The sequence below is a fragment of the Cajanus cajan genome, chromosome 6 (assembly GCF_000230855.2).
Source record: "Cajanus cajan strain Asha chromosome 6, NIPB_CcT2T_4, whole genome shotgun sequence".
In the NCBI taxonomy this organism is placed as follows: Eukaryota; Viridiplantae; Streptophyta; class Magnoliopsida; order Fabales; family Fabaceae; genus Cajanus; species Cajanus cajan.
In genome coordinates, this window is record NC_138522.1 from 887,095 (window position 1) to 912,927 (window position 25,833).

Below are 25,833 nucleotides of genomic sequence, written 5' to 3' on the forward strand. Positions count from 1 at the left end.
TCACATGCTTGGATCAGTGTGCTTCCTTCAAGGACGATCGTGCTTATCAATCTAGAGCCACAAAATCGCATTGAGCTCAACTAATTCGCACACGGTTCTCTGCCTTTCCTTCAAATCATAAGAATTATTTAATATTTGTATAATCATTCCAAAATTAAATACCATACTTCAATAATATAAATACATCATCAATTCATCAAAGTTCACCCAATTAAACCTAAAATTCGTACACGTAATACCCACACCTTCAAATCCATCATTTTATCACCAAACATATTTAACCAGAGTAAATTCATGGCTCGTAAAGTAGAGCAACACTAAATTCTCAATTAAATTCATATGCATAAATACTCTTATCCCATATACGTCCATGGATTTTATAATCTCATTCTCCCCATGCTTCCTACAGCTCCTCTTGCAAATGTTCTAGATTTTTTTAGAAGGCATGTAATGACCTAAACTCCTTTCTATTCCTTCCAACCCAAAATGTTCTAATTTATCTCTCATCATTTTATTTTATTAATAAAATATTTCTCTTATACTCCCTTCGTTTTTTTTTCATAGTCGTTTTGTCAGATTTTATTATTATTTTTTCATTGTCACTTTTCTAAAACCAATGACTTATTAATTTTCTTTTTCATTTTTACACTTTGATAATTAATGCATATTTACTTAACAATGTGTCTATTCATTTTCTAATGTATCTATTTCTTCTCCAACCACCTAAAGGGTATAACAGGAAAATATGTAATAAATACTTTGAAAAACTAAAATATCAATTATTGTCTTAATTCTTGTGCAAAACCTTAAAGACAATGAAAAAATAAATGGAGGGAGTAATATTCTAGGTATTCTAATTTATTATTAAAAAAATAAGATGTTACGCGTATGTAAATATACCAAAAATTACTTCTACCTAGAACTATTTAGTGCAGGTAAAACTCGAATACATGTACTTATAGTTGTTTGTTGTAGATAAAATCTTAAAAATTGCATTGCTATACAACTCATATAATAGACACAAATAAATCATTTGTAGTTCAATGTAGAATAAACATTTACTTACAAATTTTCAATTTTTAGTGATAATATAAGTCAATTTTTTTGTAGTGTTTATAATTTTAATAGAAATTGATGTTAGATTCACTTTCACAATTGAAAGATTAGTTAATGAAATGGAATTTGAAACAATCATTACAAGAAAATTGTCATATAATGACACACATCCTATAATGACACAATACATGTCATTAAAAATTACTTTTATCCACACAATAAATATCATATATGTTGATATATTGTTAAAAAGTGTGAGTATAAGCTACAATGACATACAAAATATGTTGTTAAATCTCATTCAAAATTAACACTAAAATTATATGTAGCTATAAACATGTCACTATATGTAACATTTCTTGTAATAAATTTACTATAGTTGTTGATATCTTAGATATAGGAATAGATGATTGTGTGATCTTAGAGATTCCAAACCATTTTCTTTCGATTAAAAAAAACCTATGAAATTAGGGTTATTAACTTTAAAAAGGATATTTCATTTCTAAGAGTAAGGACTAGGAGAATTGTGTCCTAAATCTCTTGAATTCTGGAAATTTACTATTATATTTTACTTTTATTTTATTTTATTTTCTTTCCCTCGCTTTCAATGACCATTACCATCACTTCAAAGTTCAAAGATCAATTTAATTAGTGATAATTTTACAATTTGTAGCAGTTAAATTCAATTATGATACAAATCATACTCATACTTACACTCCGATACTTCATAGGGCATGATGCCTTACTAAAAATTTCTCTTTAAACTATCCTTAAAAATTTCTCCAAGAAAAATTATAGTTGTTCGCTTTAACACGTCAAAAAGACTCACAAACTTCTTTACATGTAATTAAATATGTGGGTAGTCGCGTGTCATGTTATCATGTAATAAAGCATAACAAATGATTTGATGATGTGTACAAATAAGGTGCAACAAAGAAAAAAAGTAAAAGATGTGGAGTGTGTATTTGAATACAAAAAATCATTTGAATACGTACCAACCATTCCAGTAAACATCATTCAAAAGGCAATTTTAGACGCTTTCAGTGATTAACCAAAAGCAGATGTAAATCCAAATTAAAACTATACATTTATTCAATTGGACAACTTTTAAAAAGGATAAAAATATTACATTACACCTAATATATATATATATATATATATATATATATATATATATATATATATATATATATATATATGAAGAAATGTCTAGCGTAGCTATCTTCAATTATAAAATGATTTATTCTTGTTTTAGTTCTAATTATAATTTGTTCAATTAACTTCATTGCCAACGCACATATACTTATATAAAAAAATCGAATTGTCTCACTTAGCGTGGGAAATTAAAATAATGCTAATTACACTGGTTTGTAGAAGCAATATTATTTTTATCTTATTATGAATTTTTAGAAATATAAAAAATATTTTATGAGGCGTTCAAATAAAAATAAATCAATTTGATATGACTTAGCGAGTCAAACTGATCGAATTAGATTCATAAATTTTAGACTAAGAATATATTGAATCTATTTGGCTTCACATGATTTATTTCTCTAAAATTTAAATAAAAGAAAATAACTCAAATTGATCTAACATAATAAAACAATAGATCAAATTAAATCAAAAAATAAATAAATAAGTGGCTTATACTAATTGGGTTACTCTTTTTTTTTTTTTCATAGTCGTTTTGGTACTATTTTTTTAATTATTTTTTTTTGTTGTTATTTTTTTAAAATCAATAACTTCTTAATTTTATTTTTATTTTTATCCTTAATAATTAATGTATGTTTATTTAACAATGTATTTATTCATTTTTAATGTACCTATTTCTTCTCCAATCACCTAAAGGATATAATAGGAAAATAAGTAATAAATAATTTAAAAAATTAAAATATCAATTATTTTCTTAATTCTTGTGCATAAACCTTAAATGTCAAATAAAAAAAACAAAGGGAGTATTAAATAACAATTATTGTCTATATATATATATATATATATATATATGAAGAGGGATCCGTTTATTCTAACAGTAAGTCTACCTATACTTACTTTGTTCAATAACTCATGTTCTACATCAAATTTCACGGATTCAACCGTTAAATTTAAAATTCTTAATGCATAGATCAAGTTTGCAAATTTTTAAAAAATTGAAAAACTACTTGATACTTCGTTTCATTAATTCAAATTGACGGATAATCATAAAATTATTTTATATATTGATTTGAATTAATTAAACGAAGTATCAAATGATTTTCAAATTTTTTTAAAATTTACAGACTTGATATATGCATTAAGAACTCTAAATTCAATAGTTAGATCGTTGAAATTTGATGTACAATATAAATGTAGGTAGAGTTACTCCTGAAGTATATATATATATATATATATATATATATATGATTTTCGTTTTTTCTATAAATTATGATTTGGTAAAGAATGATTATGGTGCATTTGATGGGGAGACAGTGATTATGAAAGTGTTTAATTTGACATTTGGCATGTCGCAATGCAATTGATTTCTGCAATTTTCGTATATCATCACTCTTTAAGAGACTGAATTTGCGTGTAGTACGTTTACATCCCATTTGCTAATGCAAATCACGACCACGCGTCACTTTTTGCTGTCACATTTCCAATTTGTATACGTAAATTGATACTAAAGAGGAACTTACGGACAAGGAATAAATTAGCTTTTAAATTATACTAAAACTAAAACATTTTAATACGTTACTTCTTTTTGTTTTTATGAAGAATAAACTGGTATGATAATCCTAGATACCCTCTCTAAAATTTATTTTTACTTGTACAGTGTGAACATAAAAGAGAGAATCCCCACCTTCACCCTGCATTATTTGCCTTCCAAAACCACCGCATGAAAGGTTTATATATTCTTTCAATCACACTCATATTCACAAAGGACCTTTTAAAAATTAATAATTTAAATTATAAGAATAAAAGCGTTCAAATACACATTATTTTTGACTTGCATTAAAGAGATTATTCACCAATAATTGAAGATTAATTTCTTTCAAAACCTAAAAATTTAGCAAGTAAAATTTATATCTACCAACAAAGTCTTCTCTACATACGTGTTAAAAATAAATAAATAAAACCTTCACAATATGGTTTAGAAATTCCATTATTAATTTAGAATCAGTTTAAATACAAACTTAAAAAGTACTTTTGAAAAATTTTCCTATTGAAAATAACTCCTTATTTTTAATAAAAAAAATTCTCAAGAACATTTTTAGCATATATTTAAATAAGTTATTAATTACGCGGCTAATAGATGATATTTAAATAGAAAGTTAAATGAAAATATGATTAAAAGTAACGTAAGTCAACATATTGAAATATGTAACAGTAAAATGCATGATTATAATAAATGAGTTTTATTTTATCCAAACCTGAAGAATGAAAATTGAAATCAATAATTAAAGCAGGCATAATGAACAATCAAAAGATTTTATTTATTTTTTATTTTTTTGGTTGGTAAACAACCAAAATAATAATAAAAAAAAGTCAAGAAAGAAAAGTAATAAAAGCAGAATGGAAATTTATTTATTTAAAAAGGATAAGTACTATTGGGATGCAATCAAGAGATGAAAACGCGTAAAAGGCTGTCTCTAGTTCAGATCTTAACTAGGCCACAATAAACCTTCCCAAGCCTCACTCAGTGCTAGCCTCTCAAAACGAATATTCTTTGCTTAAATATTCATTTTTTTTTAATTTTATAGCCTCTCCAATAGCCACAGCATCCGATTCTGTTTCCCTCACCTTGCCTTCAATTTTCTGGTAACGAAAGATGTTGTTACATTTTATTCAAAGTTCTTATTATAAGCTTTTGGTTCTAGACTTGTAATACTGATATGCAATGTTTTGTGTTTGCTTTTAATGTTAGAAATGGAGCAACAAATAGAGAGGCAAAAGCGTAGCAAGGAGATGAAGAGGAAGAGTAGCAGGGTGAAGAAGCGCAACAAGTTTGGTTCTAGTCGTGCAGCATCATGCATGTTCCGAGGTATTGGGAGGTGCATGTTTGTCACATGTTACCCTGTTGTTCAATGCTTGGGTTTGGATGAACATAGACATCGCCACCATCACCACCATGGCCAGCACTTTGATTGGTGACACAAACCACAGTGGTTTAAGGAATCAAGCCATTCATGGTCTTACTTCATTTTTGTTTTTTGGGGACTTAGAAAAAGGTTTAATAAATGGTTCTCACTTCTTATTCTCACTTCTCACTTTGCTTCTTTATGTTTCCTCTGCCAATGGTTATACTAATACTAATAGATACCTTAACATCATTCTTTTCATGATGGATAAACAATTCAGAATTTTGGAAGATTTGTTTTAAGATATTGTTGCTCTCATATTGGCAATTCAGCCCTCTCTTTTGGTTATAGAAAATTGTAAACAGATTATTTGTTCATGGATATTGGATGTAATGTAAACGCAATGGTTCTGTATTTTGTCAACACATATTCTGCAGCAAGAGATATTGGGGGTTTTCCAATTTTATATTATTGTGGCACCAAGGGGATTTTTATTTTGATTGGTAAGAATTGAAGTCAGTACTAAGAAGTTACAACATCTCACGCATACTACCAACTAAACTAAACATCATAAGAAAAGAACATGAATTATATTCTACGAAAATAAATAGGAACATGAACAAGGAAGAGTGCATGGAAGAAAGTAAAGAACCTTCAAAACAATGCAATGCATTCCTACACCTAAACTAGTACTACAATTAGAGGGTGGAAACAATGTTCTGGTTTAAGGGCTATAGCTATAGAGGGCCATGACAGATGCAGGGTTCTGGAGTGCTGCTCAGTGCTCATATTACCAGACCACAGATCTCAGTGTAGCCTTTTTGATTAGACTCAAAACTCAAACCTCACAATTCATTAACTGACATGTCAGTTTTTTTACATCAGATTGTTTGAGGGGCTTTAGGATGAACATCTGAGCTCCTTCTTCCAGACACCTGTTTTCAGCAAAACAACGACAGAGCAGATTTAACAACAGATACTACATTTATACCTCTAGAGACGAATAAATGTGATTAAAAGATGGTACACAACACTAAATGTAGCTAATGCTAGGAATTACTTGTTAATCCGTGTTGGTATGTTCTCAGATGACATGATCACTACTGGAACCTCCTTCATTACAGATGATTCCTGTTTAGAAAAGAATGCAGTTCGTGGTGGCTATTAAATTACATTATTGAATGCATGTAAGTGAAAAAAAAAAAAAAGAATAAAAAAAAAAAGAATAAAAAAAAAAGCTGAATTACCTTAATTTTCTTAAGTAGCTCGTAGCCCGTCATCCCTGGCATGCAATAGTCTGTGATTACCAAATTTACTTTGGATCTCTACAAAGCAGCAAATAGTCTAACTTGTCAGCACGTAGCATTCAGGTAAAATGTATGTAATAGAACAACATAACTTTGATTGATCTATGTACCCCAAAAAAATAAAAACAACTTGTATTAACCTATAAGTCATTAAAACTTGGTTATTATTTTTGTTAAATCAAGGGTATGCCTCAGTAGAAGCCAGAGGAACTAAGATATATATTTAAAAAGTTGTCATCTATAGAATCTATACACACAAGTATAGGAATCAAACTCTCAAGTCTGAACCACATACTTAATATAAAGTTATATGGTGACCGTGACATGAATATTGGTAAAGTTTGGTTAATCTGAAAAGAGAAGACTTACACCATTCATGGTGTTCTGTCCCCCACTTGTCAAGCCCAATAACTCCAATGCCCTTGGCCCATTTTCTGCAGTTGTGACTGCAATAGCATTAGCAACCAACAATGAGACACAAGCAAAAGGCCCATTCAAAGAGAACCACAAAATGGAAGCATCAAAAACACAAAGGTGCCACTAGCAAAAGTAGGCAGTTAGAAGAGGCAAAAAGGACAAGAAGAATAGGTGTACCTTTGCAAGAAGAATTCCTGAGGAGTTTCTCAACGAGTTTGCGATCAATAAGGTTGTCATCAACGGCCAAAACATGAGGAACATCAGAAGTTTCCATGACCCAAGTTGAAGAAGAAGAAGAAGGAGCGGCCATGCGTTGCGTTGGTGATATTAATAAATGAAAATGGGGAAGGAAGAAGGGTATTAGTATTAGGGAGTGGTAATAAACGCATGCAGATGCAATAAAGGAGGCTGCAATAAAATTAATTGGGGAGAAGAAGAGGACGAAAAGAAAAACAAAAGGGGTGACAAGACGTGTATAAATGAAGAGAGAAACATAAGTTAAAAGTCACAAGAGTTGTATGAAGGTAACCATGTATATATATATATATATGTCCACGAGAGAGAGTGAGTAAATGGACATGAATTCGAAGGTGGTTGGTGGGCGAAGAATTTTAGAAAACCAGAGAGAGAGAGATAAAATCGAGTCACAGATATTTCGTGATCCTTTTCGGGTATCTAGGATTTGATCCAGTCCCCACCTCGCTCTCCTATTCAAACACCACTCTCATCATCAATTCATTTATACCTTCTTTCTTTAATTTTTGTCTCTCTTTACGACATTTCACCATCACTCTCTGCACTCTGCACTCTCTTCTCCCCATTCATGCACAAGTTTCTCAGTTTTCCTATTCCTTTAACACTTACTCTATTTTTTTCTTTTTTTTTTCCCTGAGTCTCAATAATAATCTATTTATCTAAATTTAGATGTTTAATGTCTTTAAATAATACATTTGTCAGTCTATAGAAAACACGTAAACAAAGGGCTAATCTAATAGCCAATTTAAAGGTGACTTTAATAATTTTCCGACCAAGTCAAACCTTGGAAAATATTAGATACGAACTAAATTATAGAGATTTTGCTTGTTTAGAGTATAACTTAAATGTAATTTATTTTTATTCTTGCTCTTCGTGAGACAATGTGTTTGAATTAGAATTTGAAATTGGCTTTTAAAAATCTTATTTTCGTAGAATTGATTTTCAGAATATATGTGAGTGAAAGAAGCCAAGAACAAAAAATATAACAGTAAATTTTTTTCTTCAAAGTTTCCGCATTATGCAAGAAAATAAATGTTTTTATGAATAAAAAAATATATAATTGTATTAAGTGTAAGAGATACTTACCAGTAACCAACAAGTGTACTCAACGTATACGACCGTCTTCTAAGAAGTAGCAAAAAAAAATCAGAAGAAATTAAAATAAATAGTATCCTCTAAAAAATATAACAGAATAGTAGTTATGCTTAAGATAAAATTTGAGTTTCTTTATTATCTCTTTCTACTCTTTAAAAAAATGTCAATAGTTTTTTTTCGTGTATTTTTCAATCTAAATATTAATGTGTTGGGATAGACCACATAAAAGCATCTATATAAATATACTCTCAATAATAATTTTTTTTCAAGGGGATGTCCTTGTGTGTTCCCTTTTATGATAACTTTTAGCTAGTAGCAAGTAACATGCTAGCATATTGTCTCATAGTATCTCATCTTATCAACACAAAATGAAAATTCTTATAAAAAGAATTTAAATAAAAATTACATATACCACTACAAGAAATGTTACATATAGTGGCATACAAAAAGTGTCACTATAAGTATAACATATGTAGGTATATATCTATTTGACATATAGTTACATACAATTTTAGTGTTAATTTTGAATGAAATTTAACAACATATTTTGTTTGTAACTATAGTCTATGTACACACACCTTTTAACAATATACCAACATATATTATATTTATTGTGTGGATAAAAATAATTTTTAATGACATATATTATGATACTATAAGATGTGTGGATAAAAACAATTTACTTGTAATGTATACTACCTTGTAAGTGCAACTCTAACTCTAACTAACTCTTAATCAATTTTTTATTTTATTGACTTAAGCATTAAAGTCTTTATAGATAACTTCCTCTCATCACATTCAACTAAGAGATCATTCAAAAAAATGAGAGTTGTCCAACATTTAACTTGAAACCTTGTGAGAAACATGTGCTCCTTGGTAGATTTAGTCTACCAAGAAAAATGACTTTTATGAGTATAAAAAAATAAATTGAAAATTTTAATATCAAATTTGTTATGAGATTCACCTTTTTATATAAATTTTATTATCTATAACATTAATAAAAAAGATATTCACTTTTTTTCTTCTTCTTTATCTTTAAATATTCTTTAAGTATTATGTCTAAATTTGTAACTATGTATTTATAACTAATACTTCTTTTTGAGTAACTAATACTTCTTGTTTAGTAATTATATAGAGATTTTTATTGGTTTTTACCTTTTTAAGTAGTTACACACCATCACTTATCTTAATAGACATCTTTTTTCCTTTTTTACCAATTATATCTACTTTTATATGCTTCACAAAAATAAAAATGTTTCACTTTTTTTTTATGGATATCTTCATTTTTCCTTTTGAATTCCACTTTTTTAAAATTAATTACGTTTCTATTTTATTTTTTAAAGATATTTTTATCATAATTGCATGAATTTGAATTCATTATTGTTATTTTTTTAAAAAAAATTTATTTAAATAAAATATATAAAAATATGAAATGTTTTGATCATACTAGTATTTATAATTTTTTATTATATATATATATATACCATACAAATTTTCATGATATTTATAACTCTTTTAGTTCAAATATTTCTCATATGATACACATCTTACTATTCAAAGTAATGTTCTCTCCTTCATGAAACACGATTTGTTCAAAGTGCATTAGTGGTATTTGACGAAAAGAACGATCATGGGACACGAGATTCATTTGAAATCAAAATTGAAAATTCACTTTTTGAAGGGCCCAAAAAGTCAATTCAAAATAACCAAAAGAGGCAGAAACAAATCCATAGCCGGAGATGGAAAGAAAGAAAAGCGGAATCTGGGAGGAAAGCAGCAATGAATAATTAAGACATTGACATGAGTAGAAGATATGATTATTATGATCACTATATATATAGGCACGTATTAAAATGATAAATGTATGGCAATGGCATGTGCTTTCCCTTTTTAGCCAGAACAGACTTGTGCTACTTTGATATGATTGGATTGCACTTGCACTGTCCGTACCTTAAGCAAATCAAACTGTGTTTGGGACATTTGATTTGATGTACACAAAAGATCGAATCTCAAGTTGCTTCCACCAAGTGGATAGAATCTATGCATAGGAGTTGCCCATTAAGCAACTCTAACATGAGTTTTTTATCATTGAAGAAGGCTGATGTGGTAAGAAGGGTTTCTTGCAGAGGAGAGAGGGTTGCTTCACTAAGCAACGGTTGCTTATTTTTGTAAACTGAAGGAGGCTTGGCGGAGGACGGCAGAGGCGCGCGGTTGGACGGCGGCGGCGTGCGGGTGGACAGCGGAGGCACGCCGGTGGACAGCAGAGGTGGACGTTCTGCCGCAGGTGGACAACGGAGGTGGACGTTCTACCGCGGGTGGACAGCGAAGGCGCGCCGGTGAATGTTCGGGGTGGACCTGCGCGGCAGCGGCGGCGACAGGGGCAGCAGCAGTGGTAGACGGTGTTTGAAACTCCACCGGAAGAAAAGGAAAGGAGGAGAAAAAATGAAAAAATTCTTTACGGAAGAGAAGAAGATGGTGAAGAAGATGAAAAAGAGGGTTTAAAGAAATAATAAATAAAAATTAAAAAATTAAAAAATTAAAATTAAAAAATTAAAAAAAGAAAAATTTGAAGCCTTTTTAATTAGCCGTTGGCATTTGTTTTTTTTTTTAAAGGAAAAAAATCATTATAAATAGGTATCAATTCAATTCAAAAATTTGGACCTCTTTAACTATCTTCTACTTCTTTTATCTTGCTTGTTTTGCTCTAAAAAATGAATCTTAACCAATACAATCATCAAAAAAATTTAAATTCTTTCCAAAACCAACCACCACCGACGAGTGCAAATTCTCAAATTTCTCTGCAATATATAATATTTATGTATTTATTATTGTTTTATTTTATTTTTAATATCTACTTATTGTGTATTTTTTCTCATAATTTATTTTCTTTTATTGTAGTGCAATTGTCATTTTTAATAAAAAATTTAATTTGGTTCATAAATGATTTGAAAAAAAATTCTAAAATCTGAATTTCTTAAAGTTTCTTATCATTAGAGTAAATTTCTGTTTGAGTTGCTTAATGCTGACATGAGACACTGAGAACCACTTTTTTTAATTTTCAATGCATAAAACAACTCAAATGAATTGCTTCTACTGGAGATACGCTGGAGAGTTTGATTTTGAGACGGAATTTTGATGTGTGTATAATGCCAATGAGCATATGATTTTCAAGTACATTTTTCTGCTCCGTTTATTCCACTGACTGTGTTAACCGTACGGACCACATCTTAGGGTGCAGAAACGAAATCCAAAGTGAGGGTGTGATTGTGTCATGAAGGTGGCTATGCTATATATATAGTTACAGAATAAGAGAGAAACATCATACGGTGTAGAATATATAATAGAATCTAGTATCAAATCCGTGTCCGAGTCTTCTTTCTGCGTCAATATACGTGTCAGTGCTACACTATATAAGAGTCAAAAAAGTCATCCAAAACTTAGTTTGACTTGCCCAATTTTACTTTACCTCATGGTCCCATCTTATCAGAATCTATAGTAAGAGGGTGCAGATACGGAGCATGAATTTTTCTTTCTTTTTCTTTCATGAGAAGAGTATAAATTAATGTGTGATTTACACAAAAATGTAAGTTTAATATTTTTCTTTTAGTTTTGACTACAAATATATATATTTTTTTAGTAAAAAAATTTTTGTTCAAATTAAATAAAATTATTATAAGCAATAATAAAACTCTTTTGAAGATATAACTCGAGTATTTACTTGTCTAAAATTAACTTGATCCTTCTAGTTTTATTAGGACAAAAGGGATATTAAATTTCTTATTGCTGTTTTTTTTTTCATAACCTAGTTTACAATTGTGATTCAAAGTTGGGGATTGATCTGGTCAAGTGATGAGTCTGTGGGATAAGAATGAAGGGATTATTGGTCACGTAAGAGATCTCCTTTCTAGAGATTGGAATATCATATCCTTTGGGGGCACTCTTTGAGGTAAAGCTAACAGTGGTTGGTAAAGTTTGGTGCTAAGAATGATTCTCACTTCATTTTTTGGGAGACTAGTCCTCCACCTATTCATCTTAGGGAGGTATAGTCTGTTTTGTACTTTTGTGGTTTTATTTCTGCCAAACAAATTTTATATAATTGACTTTCTAAAGTAAAGTCTTTGATTTAACCTGGTTATATATATAGTTAATCAGTAAGAAATTATGATAAATATGACTATCAAAATATTGAATGACAATAATATCTTTAACAATATATTAATGGTAAATGTATATCCAGTAGAAGATATGTTATATTATTTTTTATGGAATGTGGAATGTTTGGGTAGAGTAGCAGTAGGGTGGTGGATTTTATTTCTAAATGTGGAAAGACATGAAGAAGGAGAAAATGAAGGGAAGAAGATGAATGGAGTGAGATTTTATGATAGGAGTCAAACTGCAACTGCAAGTAATAGTAATACAAGATGCATGCCATGCCATGCAGTGTGACAGAGATTCTCCAAACACCTTTGAAAGAAAAGAAATGTCATTCATTCACAATCACGGTTTTTCCCACCTGCATTGCCTTACCAATGTCGTCACTTACCAAATACTGCACACAAGCCCTCTTTTCCACTCTTTAACATCACAAACAATAATGTACTAAAAAAAATAAAAGGATTTCGTTACAGAACTATTATTTTAGAAGCAATCTTTTTTATGCTTGACAAATCTATAAAATGGGTTTTTGATTTAAAATTATATTATTATAGATTTTTTAATTATGTTACTAGTATAAAATATCTTCGACTCTTTGACGATTAAGAAGTCAAACATCTACATCAATGACCTATCAGTATTAGAATCTATTTGTTTAAGTATTAAAAAAATGTTTTTAATAAATAAATAATTTTCTATTTTTTAATATATTTGTCTAAAAAAAATTTTATAAATAATTTTCTGTTATTTTAAGAAATAAATCATATTTATTTCTTAAAAAAATACTTTTTAAACATCAGTTTTTCTTAGAATCAATTTTTTTATACCCTAATATAGATTTTTCAAGAAATGATATTAAAAAAATAAGTTACTATTTTTTAGATGAAATTAACAAAATTAAATGATATAAATAACTTTCCTTAATAAACATGAATTGTTATTATTTTTTTTGTGCTCATTATTCAAAATCGGAGAGAGTATATATTAATAGAGAAAAAAACACCCCGTGTTTTTAAAACAAAATAAATAGATAATTAGTATCAATAAAATGGGCAGTTAATATCTTTAAATTAGTTTAAAAATTAAAATATATCTGAAAGATATAATTATCTTTTAAAAAAATTGGAAACAAAAGAATTTCATATTATATGTTTTCTTAATTTTTTTTATCTATTAGAATTATAGTGATAACACCAAAATACTTCCACACACCCAACTCTCATTAAGCTAATCCTAATAATTTCATCGATTTGACACCTTATAAAGTAACTGATAGTTGAGCAACAAAATGGTCCCATTCCACATAACAATTTGCAGGGAATTACACCCAAAAATAAATACAAGGAGTACAGCTAAACGACGCCATTTTCCATGTCAAATCTCCAACTTGACAAAAATTTCTTCAATTAAGCTTTTTCTATGCTTTGGTAAATTAATCTTTAAAAATGCCTCGTACATTTGCTCATTCATGCATTATCTTATTTATCCAATAGTATTACTATTACTCTCTTCCTTAAATCTCGTTTACTTTGACGAATTGTTATAATCCTTGAATGGCTAGTTGTATAATTTCAACCTTTGTTCTTTTCTCGATGTGTATAGCAATTAAAGCATCAACTCGACTCATTGGATTCGATATTATAATTGTAGCATTTAAGGCCTGCATATTAACCCTTGGTTGGTAGGTTGTATAATTTTAAAGAGTCTTTCGTTACTTTTACAATGTGTGAAGTTACTACAGTATTAACTCAACTATTCAAGAATCATTGGCTTCAAGATTATATTTGTAGCATTTAAGACCATATAACTGCAACTGCAACATAAACTTGTCAACAATATAGTAACGTCTTATTCACGTAATCAAAACTTCCCAACATTGTGGTACCAAAAATCTTTTAAGTAGTGAAGAACATTGAATGGGCCATAGCTCCATTATTTAATAGTTGCTCTGGGAATGGATGATGTACATGGTCCACCAGACGTCATAAATGGTATTCCCTTGAATGTGGCCACCCCCTTGTCATCTGTGAAAAGATGCTGCATAGACAAATACCATGAACATCACTTCCAGTATAAAAATTAAGTTTAAAAATGCCAAGCTAACGAGTGCAGAAAAAATACCGGTGTAATCTTTTCCAGCTGTTTCTTTTTTGGGTTTAGTACATCTTCTGGTTTTCCATCGATTCTAAATTGGAATGACAATGCATACATAAGTAGTGATCTCAAGAAAATTATATCGAAAGCACAATAAGACAAGTGCTACAAACTAAAATTTGAACAATATGCAAGTTTCTAGCAAGTGTTATACAGCTGTAACGAAAAAGTATTCGCCAATGGTATGATATACCACACAATGGGGCCTCTATATCTCTGTTGGATACTTCAGTTTGCTTGATGGCTGGCACATTGATTCTTACATTAAATTCGACCTTATCATATCATCAAAAATAAAGTGATGTCTACAGACCCAATGAAAGGTATATAGTTATATTACAAAGTATTTTGGCTATTTAGTTCAAAAGGTTAGTCTTTTGGCAATTCAAAAAGACTTTTTGGCGTAACAGACCAACCTACATATATAAAATCAAATAATACCATGATAATAATATTATTGTTATATTAACTTTTTACAGTAATATTTTAAATTATATACTTGTTAGCCTATTTAAGGGCTAAACTCCCTTGCTTATGCGTAAGTGTAGACTCATTAACCTATTTAGAAGTATGTTACCTTATTTAATAGACCCTTTACCGCAAAGTAGGCCTTTTAGCAGACTACGAAGCTAAGCCAAACTTTTAAATGGTCAAACCAGGCCTTAAAAAAGACACTTATATCAAATAAACAGGCAAGATCAGACATTTGATTTGGAAAATAGGTCATGCTCAGGCCTTGTAAATCCTAACTTAACTCAGCCCATTTCCACCCTTAACTGTTCGTTGCCCATGTCTAAGTGAAAGTAGCCAAATTTAGAAGGCACTAGACCATGGCAAACTATGAACTTCTGAGCTACCAGCTCAGACATAGTTTGATGAAATAGTGACATTTACTTAAATATTTTATATAGAGGATAAAACAAGTCACTCAAGCATGAAATACATGACTGACTGCCTCGCCTAAAAGCTTTTGAATAGCTTACCCAGAAAATGAAATGCGTTCCCCAATTTTTGCTCCTTCTGGAGGGAGCAAGGGCTCCACCACGGTTGGACCTTCATTTGAAGCACATAAGACCTGTAAAGGGGAGCCAAATACATATATCACTTGAGATTACTTGACCATCACAACATAGAGACAGCAAAACAATTTAACACTTGCAACAAGTATGAGCATCCATACCAATCCTTCGGACACCACATCACGTAATTTTCCAGGTTTGACATTTGTTATAAGTACAACACGACGATTCTGAGTGGTGAAATCAAAGAGTTGGAACATAAGGAAGTGTTCATTACAATTCAAAGAGAATACAACCAATCATCGCACCCAGTTAGGTAACTATATTACCGTCAACTCATCGGGACTGAAGTACTTTGCCAAACCACTAACAACCTGCCGCAATTTGGCTTCCCCAACATCTATCTCCTCAACTAACAAACTGCAAAATTTAAGTTCATTGATATTAATATTTACCTAAACAGGTGTCAAACATATCAAACTACAGAAGCATCAAACTCTATTACTGTCAATTTAAAGTTTTGTTTATTTATAAAAAGCTTTTTCAGTTAGTTTGTCAAAGGACCTATCTGCAGATGGATGCTTCCATGCTTTACGAATTAATCCAACTTGAATATTAAGCAAACTGACGCTAACTTCATTCTCTTTCTCAGCCACTTCTTTGTCAGCAGGTTTTGCTTTGGCTTTGGTAGGTTCTTTGTCTCCTATTGACTTTCCCTTAAAATACAAAAATAAATGAAATAAAAGCCAGAGTGAAGAAACAGTATATGATGTAGTTACAAAAGTACAAGGAGTTTGTAATACAAATTGCCACTTATAAAACTCAATCTTCTCTAGTAACATATATCTGCCTCTCCAAATAAATATCAACCTTGAGGGGAATTCAAATCATGAGTGAAAAGGTTACCATTATCAGTTTATCACCATTTCCAATCTGGTAAATCAAGAATAGTTAGCCAGGAACTAATTTTCATTTAAAAATCATTATAGTTCTTAGTTACTGTGTCTTTTTTTATATATTAAGTTAAAGACTAACTGAGTAACTGTTGTCAGATTTTGACCAAGATGATCAACTGCCAAATTTAAGAAATAAGAACTCGTTATACATTATTGCATATTGATCGAGTAGATGGATTACCCAACATGTACAATACCAGTTAACCTACAATTTTCCTCCATAAAATGAATTTTATCATTATCATAGGACATAACCTCATACTGCCATATCTCATTGTCTAGGTTGTCCTTCAATAGAGAAAAATAAAAGCATAATATATATTGAATTAGCACTGGTCAATGTGAAAAAGAAATATATTAACTAACCTCAGCTTTGGTTTTAGCCTTGCTTATGTCTGTTTCTGGCTTGTTTACATTCTTTATGCTTTGCTCAGTCTTGTTTGATTTCAAATCAGCTTCCACAGCTCCAACAGGTTTTGTTACCTTAAAAAAAAATCAAGAAATTCACAAATCTCCACATGCCTGCCTTAGGGTGCATAATAGAACTTTTGAAGGCATATATACACAATGTTCATTTCATATACTGGACTGCATAAAATGGCTACAGCTAAATACCATGTAGCTTATTAATGTTAAGTCTATAAAGAAAAACAAAAAGCAATAAGGAAATGATGTCTCACCGGAGGCTTAAGTCCAGGCTTTTGCACCAATATTTTCTCAAATAAACCTACAAATTCTTGCTTGTGCTGATGAAAGAATAACCATACAGTCAGGACAATCAATAAATGCCTTTGTTACAATATTGAAAGTCAAATTTAAATCAATGTTTTGCTTTTGGCAAACTCAACATAGCTAGATAACACTGCAAAAATTCAGGATATTATAAATACATATTGAATAGAAATATTTACTGAATATTTAGTCAACTTGGTAATCTGCTTATAGCCTAAATAATTATTTAGAAATGACCTTAGACATGATGCAAGAATCTCAACCATTAGGTCCTAGATAGCTAATCTCCTCTCAGAAACAAAGATGGAAATGTGAAAATGAAAATAAAATTCATTTATAATGTAGAGGAAGTGTCATCTAAGTAAAAACACAATCTACTCAATTTCTGTATTATTTGAAGAGATAATTAGCTTTTGATCTTCATCATTAGTAGTAAATATTATGAAAAAAAAAAAAATAGCCTTCACCTAAACCAACTGCAATCTCAGATTCTCAAGATGTCAAAAATTTACAGTGGAAGTAGCACCAATCGGAAGAAAATACCATTTATGAGTGGCAATGTAGAGTAATCTCTTTCACATAAATAACCATGACCAGAAGTTCACTTAAAGTGTAGCATTACCTGGATGTAATCCACCCATCTCAACACGTGTGGCAGTTTGTCCTTGTTTGTATCTGAAAGATTGATCTGGTAATAAGCAACAAAAGATATCTAATTAAAACTTAAAAAGTTAAAATATTATATCACCAACACTTTAGAACAAAGGAATATTTAAGATAACAATAGTCTAACAAAATGGCTAGATATACTTCAACACAAATCGAGAGTCTTGTACACATTGACATATGTTAAATGCACAAATCCTAACAAAATAAGAACGCAAGAGCATTAAACAGGAAAAAAAATCCTGTTGACCAACTATTGGATCTTGGGGGTTGGGGAGGCTTTCCTTTATTCTGAAAGCATACAGGGTATGTGTGATGAATTTGATCATGCATACCAGAGAAGAATGAACCACTGAATACACTATAACATCAGCTTCAGAGGGTTTCAATCCATTGCCCAGGAGCACAGCCTTTCCAGACAGTTCCTCATTTAATTTCTTGAGATTCTCAAAGCATGCATCAGGGGCCACTGGGAAAGCTTCTGCAAAAGCTACCCACTTCAACTCCTAAATTTGAAGAATATACAACTCAGAATAATTAACAGGAAAAAACACAAAACATACAAGTTTTGGGGAGCATAACAATTTTGCATAGGAACATTCTGAGTAATAGGAAAACAAAGTGTCAGGTGTCTATTCAAATGTCTTTAGTAATTTGGAAATAGCTTTTTGATGATAAACAAATTTTTGGAACTTAGGATTAAAAGCTAACATGTTATATTTTATCTAACGTGTATTTTTCCATTTTATCCCCACCAGTTGATTAATTTAAATACAAAAAAAAAAAAAAAAAACTACTACAAATAACTTCCAAAACCATTTTTGTAATTTTACTACAAAAAAAGATTCTTTAAGACAACCAAAACGAAAGAGATTATCCTAAAAAAAAAAACTTTTTGCTTATTATATTTAAACATTAAATTTATTCAATATAATTAATTGTTGAATAATATAATATTCACAAGTCACAACTAATCCAACACTTTCCTACAACCACAGTTAGCATCTGATATAATTTCTGATGGGTAAAGCACTAAACCACATACAGTATACTTGGGAAATAGGAATCCAGAGAAAGATGAAGAAATACAAGTGCGACACTAATAATATTAACGGCCCAATCAAGTGAGTTAAAGTCGGGTTACCTCATCAGAGTGATTAACCTCGTGTCCCGGTGCCGCTGCAATGTTCAAGTAAAGACTCTTAATATCACTGTCTAAACTATCAGCTGAAACAACACTCTGCAAGCAAAAATAGAGCAGCAGAATTTTCATTATCATATTTATCATGCTGAATAGGAGTGTAAATGAGCTGATCAATTCATCAATTATTTGAACACGACTCATTGAATGTTCAATCAAACTTATTAGGGTGTGTTTGGAGATCAGTTGAGTTAAATTAATTGGAGTTGAAAAAAAAAAAACTACACTCACAAGCTTTTTCTTTATTTGCATTGGAATGCATGTTTTATCTTCAACTGTTATCTAAACATATACTTAATTGAGCCAAGGCCAAACTTTACAAGCTCGACATTTCTATTAGGCTTGTATAAACAAATGAGTCAAGCTTGAGCAATTAATCATTTTTAGGAGTCAAAGCCAAATATCACATGCAATGTAACCTCAACCTCATGAAAATACGAGTGGCAAATTGGAAAGAAATGAAGCATAATATGAACTTACAGGATCCAATGAAAGGTGCTTGCAGAGAGCCAAAACCAATGATTTCTTTCTACTTTCAACGGTAGCCATCTCTGCTGAGTGATGAATGGTGCTGTTACTATTATCCTTTCAACTTCAATTTCTACTCACTACACTGTAAACTCAACACTTTGCAGGGTTTAGGTTTAGGTTTTTTTTTTCCGATTTCTATGACATCCCTGTTGTTTCAGGATTTTGTTCTCTGTGGAAAACGATGTCGTGTTAACTTCCATAGGATTTTAATAGTGGGCCTGTCCGCTGTGGTCGGTAGGCCCAATAACTGATTGCGTGGGCTTTAAAGAAAAGGCTTATCACAAATTATTTTTAAGGCTCATGATATATACACTCTTTTTTTTTTTAATAAGTATACTTTCTTTATTTTTTATAAAATTTTAAAATATTTTTAATTTTTTTATTTTTAATTTTTTTCATTTTATATCTCCAACTTTTAATTTATTACTTTATTTTCTTTTTCATATACATTATTTCTTCTCTCTTTCAATTTTTACATGTATCATCTTGTTTTTTCTCAATTTTTCACTTATTTCATTGGATAGTTTTAGTTCTCTCGATTTTTATATTATTCTAGTCTATCGTCACCTCTTTTACATTTTCACATACACTCAGACCATAGAACTGGTGTGTAACAACACTATAGGTACGTGCAGCTTCCTCGATTATTTTTTTATTGAACTAGATGCACATTTTTTTTTTGAGGGGTAGATGCACATTTTTTTCTTCCAACATTTCCTCCCTTCCTTTTCACACCTCCAAAAACCTTAATATTAAATTTAGTATTATAAAGAAAAAAAAAAACATTCTACAATACTAATTTCGCTATTCTAAAGGGTTTTTTAGAATAGTAAAATTAGTATTCTGAAAATTATTTTTTAGAATTGTATTTTTTACATATTTATGGATAGTACTTTCTAAAACAATAATTTTTAGAAGTATATAAATAACACACTTTTAGAAACACACTTCTAAAAAATATTTTTCAGAATGCTAAATTTATTATTTCAAAAAATATTTTTCAAAATTATGTAAAATAACACTTTCATAAAGTACTTTCCGAAATAATAAACTTAATATTCTAAAAAGGACTTTCTAAAATAGTAAAAATATTTTAAAAAGTTATCCTATGTTTGGATAAAAGAAAAGAAAAGTTAATCCAATTATCCTATGGTTGGATAAAAGAAAAAGAAAAGTTAAACAATTTTTTTTATTAGTTGGAAGAAAATTCGGATAATGTTTTTTTTCTTTTATATTTTTGGAACTGTTGCGAATAAAAAGTGCCATAAACAATAAACATGTATTGAGTTTGAAATTTAACATTCTGTGAAATGATAATTTTTAATTATTAATTAATAACATTTAGCTTATCCCCTATTTTAAGATTTTGTTGCTAACTAATCTTCTTTTACTAAAGTCGTATATTATATCGGTGAGCTTAAAGACATTAAACATTAATTATGATGGATAATAAATATTAAAGGATGGTTAATCTGTATGCTAGTATTCATGTGATCAATATAAATCATTTATTGTCTTTTAATCTAACTGATAAATATGAGTTATTTAGATTAAGATAAAATAAAGACGGAGAATAAGTTTTTTAAAATTATCATTGGATTAGTTTTTCTATCTTTTTCTTTTTTTATTATATTTTATTCTTGTCTAAGGATACTTGTATTATTTTATAATTTTTATTTTATTTTTTTACTCAAATAAATAAAAGAAGATAATATATATATATATATATATATATTGCTATTTTATTTCACTTAATTTTTGCCAAACAAATAAAAAAAAATTATCTTCTTTCTTTCATTTATTCTCTTCTATTTTTCTTTATGGATCAAACTTAATGTTATTGTTTAGCTGCCTTTCTCGTATTATTTATTTATCACGACTTTTTAGTCACTGTCAATATAAAAATAATGATGTTATCGTATTAATATCATTTTTTTTTATCGATATTTATATGGACTTTGGTAGTGAACAACATTTTAACAGTAAAATATGTACCGGGCTCTTGTATATAGAGTTACATGGTCCTCCAATTATATATGGTACGTACCATAAAACAAACACGTGGATTTGTCACCACCTATATGGAAATATTAATGCTTCATTAACATTCCATACGTACCTCCAATTCTTATTTGCTAATATTATTATGACAAACTATATAGTACCATGCAAATTTCAGGAATTTGACAACAACAGTTATTTAAGTTGTTATCATGTCATTATTTTGTTTCGTATAAATTTATATTGCCTCTGTTATTTTAATAGAAAATTAATTAAATAAATCCTTTGAATTTTAGAGTTCTAATTATTTTAATTTTAGTTAAAACATTAACTTCTTTTCACATTTATTATCTTTATTGAAATATTAAGTTATTTTCCTTTGAAAAAATTGTATAGCTAACAAAACTTTCACTACATTTTTTTTTTCCAGTTCAACTTATAAATTATGACTCTCTTCTCTTCCTCTCTTCTAACGCCATTGAAAATACTAAATTTCAGAATAACACTACTTGGATAGAAGCCTCTATGACACAGTTTAGGTTCTCTTCCTCTGTCACTATGGAGTGCCCCTCCACTTTGCCAACAATCCATGACAATGATGACAAAATTTATTTATTTTTATAATCATATTAGTGATTATACAAAATATCTATTCGTATAACTAATTTTATGAATAAATAAATAAATCCTATTGATAGTGTTTAGTGAATCTCCTTTTATAATGATAGAAAAAAATATGATATATGCACCATCAATGTGAAATATTTATACACTAATAAAATTTAGCTACTTAGTCACACATTAGATTAATTAGTTTTCGTCTTAAAAGCATTTTAAATTAAAAATTATTCTTCCACCCTCACTTCCTCATTTCAAACTTGTCATCATTTTTTTTCTCTCCTTCAACCTACTCACATTTTTTTTGCCACACTCTTCCATCTCATGTCCCTATTTCACCCCTCCCTATATATTTTTTTTAATTTAATTATATAATATGATTTAATGTGATAAAATATGACATTTTGTTGTACTAATTAACAATATTGTGGTTAATTTAAGCGTATATCTCATTTATGTTTCATGTTTAAAAATTAATTATACTTAATTTAAACCAAAATCTTTAATGGTCATGAAAGAAAGAAAATAGCAATAGTATGTGCTATTTTGATTCCGAAAATAAGGATTTAAATCATGAAAATATGTTATTTTTTACTTTGTTTTCTACATTGATATTTATACCAAAACAAAAGGAATAAACTGCATTTTCTTCTTTAAAAATGTTTAAATTATATTGCTCATTCTAAAGATTTTATTCTTATTTTTTTTAGAAGATTAATATATATTAATTTAATTACATTTTAATGTGAACTGATATGTTAATATGGTCACTAGGAAAATAGTTGTGGGATGAAGATTTATGTTCCCTCTAAAGAGTTGGTGGCTGCAAATGTGGTGCAACCTGAGTATGAAGTGGTCACTACAGTAGTGGAGCCTGGTGGGGTGGACGCCTCCATATCTAGAGATGTTGTAACACAAAAATTGAAAGGGCAAATCCGACACCTAATGTTGGGGAGAATGTTACAGAGGAAGTTATTGTTAATGATTTTGACCCATGGATGTTGGTTAACAGAAATTCAAACTGATATCCATTGAAGATACCCAATAATGGACTCATGTACAATTCTGCATTGTCTACATGTGGAACCAGTAAAATAGGGAGGTCTCGTTTTACTAATCTGATGGAGTATCACATGTAGGAAGTGATATATACGACTAAAGAGCCTTCTAATGAAATTAAGGGTAATGGGCTTAGTAACACAAAAAAGAAGGAATTGTTAAAAAATGGAGAAGTTTGAAACAGCCTCTTCCCTCTTATGAGAAAAATAAAAAGACAATATAGTGTGGGCCTCAAATCAAAGACTAATAAGCTTTGGCAGATGATAAACACACCTCCACTCTCGTATAAACACACCCCCTTTTTAAAAAAAAATATATAAAATATCTAAATTACCCTTAAAAAAATGAAATTCCAAAATTTACACTCTCCACCTCCTTCCCCGCACTCCCACACCCCACACCCCAACTCAGAGACGAGAAAAACGGCACAAAAATTACATCTGCTTGACTTGAATCCTTCACTCTAATTGCAGTGCAAGGCTGGCCAACTTTTGCCATGTTTGATGATGATAGAAGATCAAGGGTGAGCCAGTATTCCATGTTGTGCTGCAAGTTAAGACCCCGGCTCATGGCGCCCCATCTTCGAGCCCCCTCCCGGCGACTCCCCGCCCTTCACGGATTCCGATGCCGCCTACTACTTCGCCGTCCATAAGCTCATGTCCGCCGACCCTGCCCTTATCGAGGACGCCGCCGCCGAGATTGCTGCCGCCGCCGACATCGGCCACCCCGCCGCGCAATCGGTGCTAGGATTTCTGTGGGGAATGGGGCTTCTGAGAGAGAGAAGCAAAGGAAAGGCATTTCTCTACCACCACTTCGCCTCCGAGGGTGGCAACATGCAGTCCAAGATGGCTTTGGCTTACACCTACACGCGCCAAGATGTGAGTCAATGCATTCACCTTTTTTTTTATCAGTGATTCATTACACTTTATGATCTGTGAATAAATTGAATTTGTCTTATATATATGGTTAGAAAAGAAAACTCAGTAGTAGTCGTTTTATTTTGTAAATAAATATGTATGGTTAAAAATGCAATCATGGAGATGTAGGTTAATTCAATAATGTGATAAATTGCGCCATTGGTAACAGATGTTCGAGAAAGCTTTTAAGCTGTACACTGAATTAGCTGAAGTGGCTGTGAATAGTTTTTTGATTTCGAAGGATTCCCCTGTGATTGAGCCGGTGAGGCTTTACAATGGGGCTGAGGAGAACAAGGAGGCTCTGAGAAAATCGAAGGGGGAAGAGGACGAGGACTTTCAGATACTGGAGTATCAAGCCCAGAAGGGGAATGCTGCTGCCATGTACAAAGTTGGCCTTTTATACTACTTTGGCCTAAGGGGATTGAGGCGCGATCATTCAAAGGCACTTTCGTGGTTCTTGAAGGCTGTGGAGAAGGGAGAACCAAGATCTATGGAGCTTCTTGGAGAGATCAACGCTAGGGGAGCAGGTGTTGAGAGAAACTACACCAAAGCATTCGAGTGGGGTGTGGGGTGTGGGGTGTGGGAAAGGGAGGTGCGGGGTATAGGAATGCGGGAAAGGGGGTGTAAATTTTGGAATTTCATTTTTTTAAGGGTAATTTAGACATTTTATATATACTCTTTTAAAAAGGGGGTGTGTTTATATGAGAGTGGAGGTGTGTTTATCATCTGCCATAAGCTTTTGTCCTCTTTTGGGCCTAAACTATAATTAGCCCTATAGGGAAAAGGTTTTCCCTAGGGCTATTTGATCAATGTTGATGTCCATTCCAAGAGAAATGTGGTGAAAATGATAAGAAAAATGAGTTTTGTCTAATCAAATTCATTTAGAGGATAGGGGAGGTGATGGAAACTGATAGAGGGTTACCCTTGTTCAGCATTGAAAATGCGCATATGAAGATTGCAGATCAAAAGATGGATGTGCATCATCCGATCTCCAAGGTAGTGGTTTTAGGTGGGTCTTTCTTAGTTCTACTACTTTTTTCAACAAATGCCCATCAATCAAGTACAACTTACTTGACCAAGCTTGTTTAGAGGACGATGATTTGCTCATGTGTAGTGTTGAGTCACCTAGGCTGCTAAAGGCTGAGTCACCTTTAGTTCATTTGGCGTAAGATATTTATCTGAATTCTCACAAGGTGACAAAGATTAAAAACACATTTATTACACTCATTCCTATGTCTAAAAATGTTAAAGACTTGATGATTTTAGACCTATAAGCCTTTCTAACGTCTCCAATAAAGTGGTGACAAAGATTTTGGCTCATCGTCTTCGCCTTGTGATGGCAAAACTAGTTGGACCTTGCCAAGCGAGCTTTATCCATCATCGCCAGAATAGGGATAACATCATTTTAGCCTAGGAAGTCTTTTTATTCAATGAGATATAAGAAAGAGGCTTCAATCTAAATGGCTATTAAAAGTGATTCAGAGAAAGCATACAATAGACTAAATTAGGGCTTTATTAGCGATGCTCTTATGGATATTGGATGTCCTAATACTTTTATTAACGTTGTTTCGTGGTGTATCTCATAGTTGAAAATGAGTGTTATGGAATGGGAAGACCTTGGAAGATTTCACTTCGCAAA

General features: G+C 30.7%; 2 protein-coding genes across 3 annotated transcripts; both read right to left on the bottom strand.

Annotated features, from left to right (window-relative positions):
- Positions 1-4,956: 4,956 nt before the first annotated feature.
- On the bottom strand, positions 4,957-7,705 carry LOC109810082 (two-component response regulator ARR17). 2 transcript variants are annotated; one of them, XM_029273733.2, is made up of 5 exons: positions 7,013-7,705; positions 6,788-6,852; positions 6,359-6,436; positions 6,172-6,242; positions 4,957-6,046 (listed from the first exon to the last, which is right to left on the bottom strand). In XM_029273733.2, exons 1-5 carry the CDS (start codon positions 7,143-7,145, stop codon positions 5,950-5,952), a joined length of 444 nt encoding a protein of 147 aa, XP_029129566.1. In that variant the 5' UTR covers positions 7,146-7,705; the 3' UTR covers positions 4,957-5,949. The 2 variants fall into 2 exon arrangements, with proteins under 2 accessions (XP_029129566.1, XP_020229050.1); XM_020373461.3 differs by having other exon boundaries at positions 6,788-6,864; positions 7,013-7,695.
- A 6,378-nt stretch (positions 7,706-14,083) lies between these two features.
- Positions 14,084-19,765, bottom strand: LOC109810050 (Nucleic acid-binding, OB-fold-like protein). Its single transcript, XM_020373413.2, has 12 exons — positions 19,549-19,765; positions 19,012-19,107; positions 18,203-18,373; positions 17,824-17,889; positions 17,150-17,215; positions 16,836-16,952; positions 16,078-16,229; positions 15,843-15,933; positions 15,675-15,743; positions 15,478-15,569; positions 14,462-14,525; positions 14,084-14,377 (listed from the first exon to the last, which is right to left on the bottom strand). Exons 1-12 carry the CDS (start codon positions 19,615-19,617, stop codon positions 14,273-14,275), a joined length of 1,158 nt encoding a protein of 385 aa, XP_020229002.1. The 5' UTR covers positions 19,618-19,765; the 3' UTR covers positions 14,084-14,272.
- Positions 19,766-25,833: the final 6,068 nt, after the last annotated feature.